The 10542-nt window shown below is 40.4% G+C and overlaps 1 protein-coding gene across 1 annotated transcript in view; it reads right to left on the reverse strand.

The window, feature by feature from the left end:
* Positions 1 to 10542, reverse strand: part of ITGA1 (integrin subunit alpha 1) — a 205327-nt gene that overhangs the window by 71638 nt on the left and 123147 nt on the right. The window contains 1 exon segment of the mRNA XM_007486289.3: positions 6838 to 7003. Within this exon segment, the coding sequence (XP_007486351.2) occupies positions 6838 to 7003 (166 nt within the window).

The following is a 10542-nucleotide window of genomic DNA, read 5'->3' on the forward strand; positions in this document are numbered from 1 at the left end:
AGAAAAAAGAAAAAAAAGCTTGGCTGCAAGAACCTCGACTACTCGTAATTCTAGAGGATCAGTGGTGCCGTGTGATACCCAGGTCCTGAAAGAGAGGCGATGGATTCAGAGTGCAGAATGTGACACCAATTTTTTTAACCCAACCAATGAAGAAACTTGTTGTGTTTGACTATGTACATTTTAAATAAGGAATTTGCTTTCCTTTTTCTTCTTTTTTTCTCCCAAAAGAGCAATGGGGAGTGGGAGAAGAAAAAAAGGATTGTATTATTTAAAAAATTGAATTTTAAAAATGATAAAGATGCTTAGAAAGTTATTGACCAATGGGACTCTTGTGAACACAGTTTATTTTTGAAGTGCAGTGCCTTCCTAAGGTTTCTGCACAGTTTAAAAAGTTGGAAGCTTTAACTGCATCAATAAGCATGATAGACATCAATAGCATATAGTCATATGACATTTAAAAGTAAATTGAATTTTCTTCTCACAGCTGATGGAGGCTTCATTTCTGCTTATAGTGCACAGTTTACCTTTCCCCCTATGGTAGCTATTTTTCTCTCGCCATAGGATCCTTAATGATAATGGTGTCCTATAAACTTTAATAAATTTGCTTTTAAATACCATTGATGCATTGTTTCTCTCACACATACTGCCTAGATTATCAAATTTAAAATAGTTTAAGAGCTTATGAAGACATTATCCTATCCACACTGCCCCCTCCCACCCTGAATGCTAGTCAGCATTGCTCTTTAAGTAAATAAATAACACTTTGAACTAAAGAAAGATAGAGATTAAAGGTGACTTACACACAGGTCTTGTCTCTTTTTAGCAGTAGTTTCCCTCAAGAGTAGATGGAACTTCCCATTTCTAAAAACTAAGTAGAAGATATGGGCAAAATGTACTCTGGCAGGCTTGTGGAGCTTGCCAACATTGTGGAGGGTAAGTTGTTCCTTTACCCTCCTCATTTTTCTGTCCTCTCTCATTTTGTTTGTTCCTCACATTTTCTTAGAACCTATGCACTCTAGGAAAGTGTTCAGCCCCTTTTCCATAATAATAGAACAATGAAGACTTTGGTCTTCAGTGTTCTCTTTCCTTCCTGGATTGGGATACTGGTGGAGCAGGCTGTTTGAACAGGTAGATTAGTCATGGGCGTGCGTGTGTGTGTGTGTGTGTGTGTGTGTGTGTGTGTGTGTGTGTGTGTTTTGTTACTGTAAGGTAAGAGCTGAGAGATTTTTAAATGGGCAAGAGATCATCTCTTGAAAGGACATGCTGAGAAAAGAGTGGGGGAAGGGAAAGAAGAAACTGAGAGTTCCAAGGAAGGAACAGAGGCTGAGAGATCCAACAGACAAGTCAGTTCTGGCTTGGGGGAGGAGAAGTGAGGTGAATTCCCAGAAGCTCAGAAAAAACCTATCCCTTAGATATCAACTGTCCTTCCTAAACCTCTGAATACCTTCAACAAAACCTGTGACAGCACTTTAAAGTCCTCAGTGGGGCTGTGGATTGGGACTTTCTGAAGAGAGCCATCCACAGATCTGTCCAAGGATTTCTCTCTCTGTCTCTCTCTCCCTTACTTGTCCCTGGATTCATATAGTCAAGTTAGCTAGCTTGAGAGTAGGAACTAACAGGCAGTTGTCTAGAAAGAGGAATCAAGGCTGAGAAGCCTTGAACCCCTAGACTTTGGAAGGCCAATCTGCTGGAGTGGGGGATTTCCCTGTTTATCTACTTCCCTACTTGATATCTCCAATACCTCTTCCCTGCTTGAACCCCAATAAATCACTGTTATTCAAGATTTAGGTCTGGGTCCATCTCTAAACAACATAATTAAGGGAACTGAAGATTTGGGGAGAATCACACCTCCCCCCAAAGTGGGGTTGACTTGTAGGTCTCAGGGATTCAAGATTGCCTGACCCACGGAAATGACATCTTTCCTTGACAGTCGGGTAGCCCCTAAGATCCTGAAAGGGAAAGACAGTTGATGTCCCTGGGGAAAACAGAGGCATAAGAATTCATCTTGCCTCTCAAGGCTCCTCAAAGGGGGCATCTTATCATTTCACTAAGACTCCCTCTCTGGTTTCCTGTCCTCCATCTCTCAGAAAACATTCTCTGAGAAGACATACTTCCCACTCAAGGGGACAAGATTTGGCTATCTCCCCTTGGAAGGAAGGGAGAGGAGGAGGATCTCTCCACTCTCCCAAACCCATTCCCTCTTTCTCTCCATCATCCTTACCCATTCTCCAAATTAATACCTGCATTACATTACCTTTTTATTTTGTTACTTCTAGTGATCATTAATAAATCTTATAAAATATAATATTTTAAGTATTTTACATTAATTTTCATTTTTACACAACTTTGTATTAAGTGCCTAATCTAGTCCATTCATCCACTATTCTTAGCTAGTACCAGATGTTTTGATGGTGTCCATTTTATAATACAGTTTGAGATCTAGTACATTTAATCCACTTTCTTTTATATAGATATTTTTAGATAAATTCCCTTGATATTCTGGGCTTTTTGTTCTTCCAGATGAATTTTATTCTTTTTCTAGCTCTATGAAATATTTTTGAGTATTTTGATTGGTATAGCAGAGAAGAGTTAACTTGATTTAGATATGTCATTTTTATTATATTGTCTCTGAACAATTAATGTTTTTTTCAAATATTTAGATATGACTTTATTTGTGTGAAAAGTATTTTGTAGTTGTGAAATTTAACAAGTCATCAAATAATTCCCTAAGAAAAAAAATCCCCAGAGTCAAATGGATTCAGAAATGAATTTTGCCAAAGATTTAGATAATTCCAACATATTAAAGTATTTGGAAAAATAGCTGTGAAAAGAACTCTACCAAATTCTTTTTATGACACAAATATGATCCTGACACTTAAACCAGAAAGAGGAAAAACAGAGAAAGAAAACTATTTTACAGATGAAGAAATGGAGGCCCAGGGTAACCAAAGACATTTGTCCTAGGTCAGATGGACAATAAGCATCAGAAGTAGGACGTGAGCCCAGGATGTCTGATTCTAAAGCTACTGTACCATGATTTGTTGCAGATGTGGATTTCTCTGTCTTTTCTCTTCCTCAGTATTAAAGTTGATAATGTGTGGCAAGATTAGGAGGATTGGTTTAATGACTACTTTCAATTTGTTGTTGTTCATCTTTCATTTTTGAAGAGGTTAATGACATCATGGGGTGAAGTCCTGCCTCATAGCGATTGGATTTAAATGAGGCAGAGAGGCACAAAGTCATCAATTTCACAGTCTTTTCCAGAGTCCTCAAAGCCCAATGCCAAGACAAAAATCAGCATGACTGGTGATATCCCAGGATGCAATGGTTGACTGTGGTCTTCAATTTCTGACCAAACTGTAAGCACTCCACAGTGCCTGTGTGGCTGTTGGAACAAATTGTTCTCATCCACCTATTCTACCAGGGGAAGTCTTCATATACTTGGAGTAAATACTTCTTGAGCTCACTGTTGGCTACCCTCAACCTGAATTACCCTATCTTTTGAGCCAGTTTTACTAGAGCAAAACCACTGCACATGCTATAGTTTCTTGCAGCCACAGGTGAGAGTTAGGTGAGAGATGAACACCCAAAGTGGATGAGCAGACCTGAAAAGGGCTCAGGAAGCCAGAGGTGCTAGTTCTCTTAAAATACTCCATACAGCATCTAATTTCTTTGGATTTAAGTTTTTTCATCTGAAAAATAAGGAAGTGTTCTATCACATGGCATCTGATGTTACTTTCAACTCCAGAGCTCTGATCCTATGATCTTTTAAGGTTCCTTCAAGCCACTGGTGTTCTTGAGCCAAATGAACTGGCTAACAAGGATTGATTTTAAGTTTTCATTGCAAGTGTTTGTAACTCAGAAATCAGCAAACGTGAAAAAGTTGGGCTTGATTCAATGTTTTGTTGATTTTTCTAGACATAAGAAAATGATTTAAAATGTTAATAATCCAAAATAGACTAAAAAAGGGTTACATATACATCCCCCCTGTGACAAGGAAATCACTTTAAAAGACTGATATATATTAATTTAAGGTTGCCAAGGAATTCAGCTATGTAATTCCTAAATGAAAACTCAAGTCAGCAGTCAACCTTTTATGGAGTTTAATTACAAACAGGAGGAAGAAAGGTGAGAGACAGAGAGACAGAGAGACAGAGAGAGAGACAGAGAGAGAGAGAGAGAGAGAGAGACAGAGAGAGAGAGAGAGAGAGAGAGAGACAGAGACAGAGAGAGAGAGAGAGACAGAGAGACAGAGAGAGAGAGAGAGAGAGAGAGAGAGAGAGAGAGAGAGAGAGAGAGAGAGAGAGAAAGGGGAAAGAAGGGAATAGGGCTTAAATACCCCCTCTGTTTAGGCTGGGCCAAAAGGCCCAAGCCTTTAGATAGCTGAGGCAAAGAAAAGAGATCAGTCCCTATCACTCACGTGACCAAAATGGAGAAACAGTCTCGGCGGCCTCCACCTCCAGCCTCCTTCAGAGCAAAACTTCTCAGAGCACAACCTCTCAGAGCAAAACCTCTTGAAAGTCCTAGTCCTCAGACCCTGCTATCTTTAAGGAAACCATCTAAGTTCCCTCCCCTCAGTTCTCACATCTACCAATCACTGTCGATGTCTCCCCTGTGCCAATAGTGGTTCTAGTTTAACCCAGGACCGCCCAGAGGTCTGCCCCCCTTTGTACATGTCTGTTGAAGGTCATATTCTCAAATAATTAAATCTTGATCCTTTGCTGCAGCCCTTCCTAAATCCTGTTACTCTAAGTAGGGTAGAAATTGTATTTTCCAAGACCTGGTTCTGTCATTCCAAGTATCTCTATTGTATCAATTCTAAAATCAATCATGACTCAAAGAACTTCCTGTTCTATGCTTAAGCATAGGTCAAAGCCCTTTCCATTGTTTAGCAAAAGGTTTCTGTCCTAAAGTAGTCTTATGTAGGGAGGAGAAGGATCCTCCCATGCCAAGGGGGTTCACATTCCAATAGAGTTCTTACTATCAGTAGGAAATTTTTTCCAAGTATGAAAATTTCCAATGGTGAAATTTCCAACATTCACAAGTCTAAGAAATTTTAAGGTTTACACCCCCCAGAACTAGTTGATAAAAATATTTACCAGCATGCCTCTGCTTCCAGATCAAACAGTCTATGGGTTGAGGACAGGCAAAAGAGATATACATAGGAGGCAAAGACCCTTTAGCCTGCTGTCATTTGTATTTTTGAAGATTTTCTTTCATCTTTATTTATTTTAAAATATTTTTTCATGGTTGCATGATTCATTTTCTCTCCCTCCACTCTTCCCTCCTCCCTCCTGGAGCTGACAAGCAATTCCACCTGGTTATACATGTGTTATCCCCTGATACCTATTTCCATATTATTCATTTTTGTAACAGAGTAATCTTTTAACAACCCAAACCCCACATCCAATATCCATGTAAACAAATGATAAATCACAATTTCCTTCTGCGTTTCCGCTCCCACAGTTCTTTCTCTCGATGTGGATAGCATTTTCTCATTAGTCCCTCTGAATTGTCCTGGATCGATTGTCATTTTTAGTAGGAATTTCATTGGACACAAAGCTCATAGATTTTGGTGTGACACCTCTTCTATATTGTAACACAAGGAGAGCTGAATATTCTTTTGAAAGGGCTGCTGATTTTGCCCACTAATTCTAGGACATTTTGACAAGGAAAGGTTTACAGCTTTTTAGCTCCCAAGTGAACTGTTAGCCTAGGAAGTCCCATGAAGAAAAACTCCCAGGTTCATCATATTGATAAGTCCAGACTCATTTGAAGTCTAAGAATGGAAAGCATCAAGTGCAAATAGCAAGTGAAGAGGACTCATGCTGGGTGTGCCGCTAGAATAGGCAGGAAGTCCCTAACTACACTACTCTTCCCTTTCTCCTTTCTTCTCTTCTTTTCCACCTGCCACATAGAAGAGGTCAGAAAAATGCTAGTGCAGAAAGTCCCTAACTCCACATAGAAGAGGTACACTCTTCCCTTGTTGTCTCCATCCGCTCCCCCCTCCCCTCCCTATCCCCAATCCCCTGCCACATAGGCTAAATCTACCCTGCCACTTGGCTTTAGAGGTGTGCACAGGTGAGCACAGAAGAGGGTCAGGACTGGGGTTCGGAGAATAATCACGTGCCAGGCGGAGGAGGAGGACAGGATTGGGTGTTAGCAGAAGGAAAATCCCTCCCTTGCAACTAGACTTCAACACCTGCCTTAAGTTCAGCAGGTGCCTCCCCGCTGAGTTCCATCTCTGTGGAGGGCACCCTCTGCCAGTAAGATGAAAAAACTGGCTTGCTGCTTTGCAATCGCCATCTTGTGTTTGCTTGTTTTTCCATTTTGAGTCGGTAGGCTTGTGTCCCACCCAGAAATTTCACTCCTAATGACCCCAAACTTCTAATTCTATGCAGTGAGACCATGTTTTAATGTACTAATATTAAAGGTTCCATTTTCTGAGACATTAAATGAATGAGAAACTACACTGATAAAAGGGTAAACTAAAACAAGTCCTGATGTACATTTGCCTCTGTTTTATATCTCCCAGGATCAATTGCATCTTTCTTCAAAATACCCCAAAAGGGGGGGAGGGGAACACAGGACATTTTTGCTGTCAGATTTCTTCCTCCATCATTGACCTCCTTAACACCTCTATCCCCTGTGCTGTGCCCTCAGAAAGACAACTTCCAGCAGCTCTGGTCCATTGTGACAGATCTGTCTGAAAGAGAGGTGGGTACAAAACAGTCTAATACCATGGTGGGTAAAGTAAGGCAGGCACAACTCCAGAAAATGCATTCCTGAGGGCTTCACTTATTCATACAGCCTTCTGACTTAAACAAATAGTCCTACCTTCCAAGGCAAATATTCTTTCTCCCAGGACTTCGGCAATAGTGACGAGTGCCAATTCATCCGACACATTGAAGAAATGCTTTTCGGTAGGCTCACTGGCAATCGATTTTATTTCTTCCACAAATTTCTCAGTGCTCAAGTTCCCTCGGTTGTAATGACCCAGAATCTATGACACAACAAAGCAAACCGAGAACATATTTTAAAATTTCTGTGTTAAATAAAGGTCTCAGACAGATTGTTAGTAAACAGGAGGACAAAGTCACTTGATGAGCTTTTGATGCATGCCTATGCTGTTGGAAGGGAACTTTCCAGAATGTGGAGGTTGTTTCATAAGAGCAGTGGCAGAAACATGGCGGTTGGGGTACAAGCTGACAAAGGCAACTTCATTCACTGGACCATGTTTCTGCTCCTGATCCTGGCTGTTGCATCCCTGGTTCTCAATATCTGCATCTTTTGATTCCGGTGGTTTGAAAGTAGATATCTCTGGGGTGTCTTTCCAGCTGGTGGCATCAGCATCTGTTGCAAAACCAATTAGCAGCAATCGAACTGCTTGATCTGGAAGTGGCCAGTCTGCCTGAAAATGCTTTTCTGAGGAAGGAAGGGGAAGTTAGACCCATTTGCTAAGTGGGCAGCTTTAGGATGAGCTTGTAATTGACATAGGAGATCTGGGAGTTAAACAGTTGGTAGTTTCTGTTAAGAGCTAGATCATGAAGAGTCACAAAATGCAAAATAAATAATCTGGATTACATCAAATTAAAAAGCTTTTGTACAAGCAAAACCAATGTAACTAAAATCAGAAGGGAAGCAACAAATTGGGAAACAGTCTTCATAAAAACCTCTGACAAAGGTTTAATTACTCAAATTTATAAAGAGCTAAATCAATTGTACAAAAAATCAAGCCATTCTCCAATTGATAAATGGGCAAGGGACATGAACAGGCAGTTCTCAGCCAAAGAAATCAAAACTATTAATAAGCACATGAAGAAGTGCTCTACATCTCTTATAATCAGAGAGATGAAAATCAAAACAACTCTGAGGTATCACCTCACACCTAGCAGATTGGCCAAGGTGACAGCAAAGGAAAGTAATGAATGCTGGGGGGGATGTGGCAAAGTTGGGACATTAATTCATTGCTGGAGGAGTTGTGAATTGATCCAACCATTCTGGAGGGCAATTTGGAACTATGCCCAAAGGGCGATAAAAGACTGTCTGCCCTTTGATCCAGCCATAGCACTGCTGGGCTTGTACCCCAAAGAGATAATAAGGAAAAAGACATGTACAAAAATATTCATAGCTGCGCTCTTTGTGGTGGCCAAAAATTGGAAAACGAGGGGATGCCTATCAATTGGGGAATGGCTGAACACATTGTGGTATATGTTGGTGATGGAATACTATTGTGCTCAAAGGAATGATGAACTGGAGGGATTCCATGGAAGTGATGCAGAGTGAGAGGAGCAGAACCAGGAGAACATTGTACACAGAGACTGATACACTATGGCACAATCGAATGTAACTGACTTCTCCATTAGTGGCGGTGTAATGTCCCGGAACAATCTGCAGGGATCTAGGAAAAAAACACTATTCATAAGCAAAGGATAAACTATGGGAGTGGAAACACCGAGGAAAAGCAACTGCCTGAATACAGCGGTTGAGGGGACATGACAGAGGAGAGACTCTAAACGAACACTCTAATGCAAATACCAACAACATGGAAATGGGTTCGAATCAAGAACACATGTGATACCCAGTGGAATCGGCTATGGGGGGGAGGGAGGAAAAGAAAATGATCTTTGTCTCTAATGAATAATGCTTGGAAATGATCAAATAAAATATTATTTTAAAAAAAGAGCTAGATCATGGAGATGGGCAAATGATGTGCACAGGAGAAAAACAGATCCTGTTCCTGAGCTATAACTAGTATCATTCACAAGTATGTGGGCAATTTCTTAAAAAAAAAAAAAGGTTTGTAGAATTTAAGGCAAGAACATTCCTTAGAAGTCATTTGGCCCAATTCCCTCATTGCATGGATGAGTCAACTCTGGCCCAGGGAGTTTAAATGCCTTATCTCTAGTCACTCAGAAAGCAAGAGCAACTTTTGAAGCCAAAGAGTCTCTGGCTAGTCATCACTTCTCTTTTTTTTTTCTTCTGCTAGAAAGTAACAGGGACTGTCTTTGCCTGTATATTTGTATCCCCCAGTGTTTAACACAGTGCTTAGCACTTTCTAAGTGCTCAAGACTTGCTCTTTTCATATTTATTCATTCATTCACTCATTTACTCATTCAAAGAATCTTGATGGAGACTTTAAGTGGTTAAAAGTGTGGAAGGCAGCTGGATGACTCAGTGGATTGAGAGCCAGGCCTAGAAATGGGAGGTTCTGTGTTCAAATTTGGCCTCAGACACTTCTGAGCTGTGTGACCCTGGGCGAGTTACTTGACCCCCTCTTGCCTAGCCCTTACCACTTTTCTGCCTTAGAACTAATACTTAGTATTGATTCTAAGGTGGAAGGTAAGGATTTTTTTTAAAGTGTTGTGACCTTTTATGGGTTGAATTATTCATTCATTTAAATGGAAATAATTGATAAACAAGTTTAGCTGATTGTATTGATGCCTGGCTTAGAGTCAGGAATAACTGAGTTTATATTCTGCCTCATATACTAGCTGGGTGATCCTGGTCAAGTCTCTTAATTTTATTTGCCTCATTTTCCTCATTTGAAAAATGAACTGGAGAAGGACCTGGCAAACCAAAGGAGAGGAAGCTAGATGGCTCAATGGACAGAGAGCCAGGACTGAAATTTGAAGGATCTGGGTTCAAATTTGACCTCAGTTGTGTCCTAGCTGTGTGATCCTGAGCAAGTCACTTAACCCCAATTGCCTACTCCTCGTCACTCTGCCCTAGAACTGATAACTTAGCATCAATCCTAAAACAAAAAAGAAATGTTTAAAAAAGAAAAAAGACAGCTGGGTATTCAGAGGCTAGAGATCCAGGCCTAACGATAAGAAGTCCTGGGTTCAAATCTTGTCTGAGACATTTCCAAGCTGTGTGACCCTGGCCAAGTTAGTTAACCCCAATTGCCTAACTCTTAATGCTTTTCTGCCTTGGAACCAAAATTAATATCAATTCTAAGACAGAAGATAAGGGCTTAAAAAAAAGACATTTCAAATGGGATCACTGAATCTGACATGAATGAAATGACTGAAGAACAGCACCAACAAATCAATGTTCAAAATTGTTTAGAATTAATTATTTTTTAAAGAGGAAAAAGAAGCCACAAGCCTTGGGTTCAGGCAGGTGGCAGAGGCTGAGGCAGTGGAATCAAAACTTTTCCTTAGTTCAGAAAACTCCTCAGTAGTTGGTTCCTTGAAGGGCGCTTTATGCTTCTGCTTCAGGCCTGCATGGACAAGCCTGTGATAGCCTAAGGGGGAACAGAAGCGGCCATCTAGGGGATGCTTCCATGGCTAACATCCTCTCTGACCTAAGGCAAATGACTCCAGTAGAGTGCTCAGCTTACTCATTTCTTCATTTGTAAAATGCCATTAATGTTGTTAGGAATAATGAGATAATGTCTGCAAAGTACTCTGAGCTATTTGGAAGAGATGTGCTACAAAAGACAAATAGACCAGACAACAAAGGAATGGGGAAATCATTTGGATATCTTCCAGGTCATTGAATTTATTTAATGTGAAGATGTCTAGCTTTTCACTTCAG

Source organism: Monodelphis domestica, chromosome 3 (assembly GCF_027887165.1).
Source record: "Monodelphis domestica isolate mMonDom1 chromosome 3, mMonDom1.pri, whole genome shotgun sequence".
Taxonomy (NCBI): Eukaryota; Metazoa; Chordata; class Mammalia; order Didelphimorphia; family Didelphidae; genus Monodelphis; species Monodelphis domestica.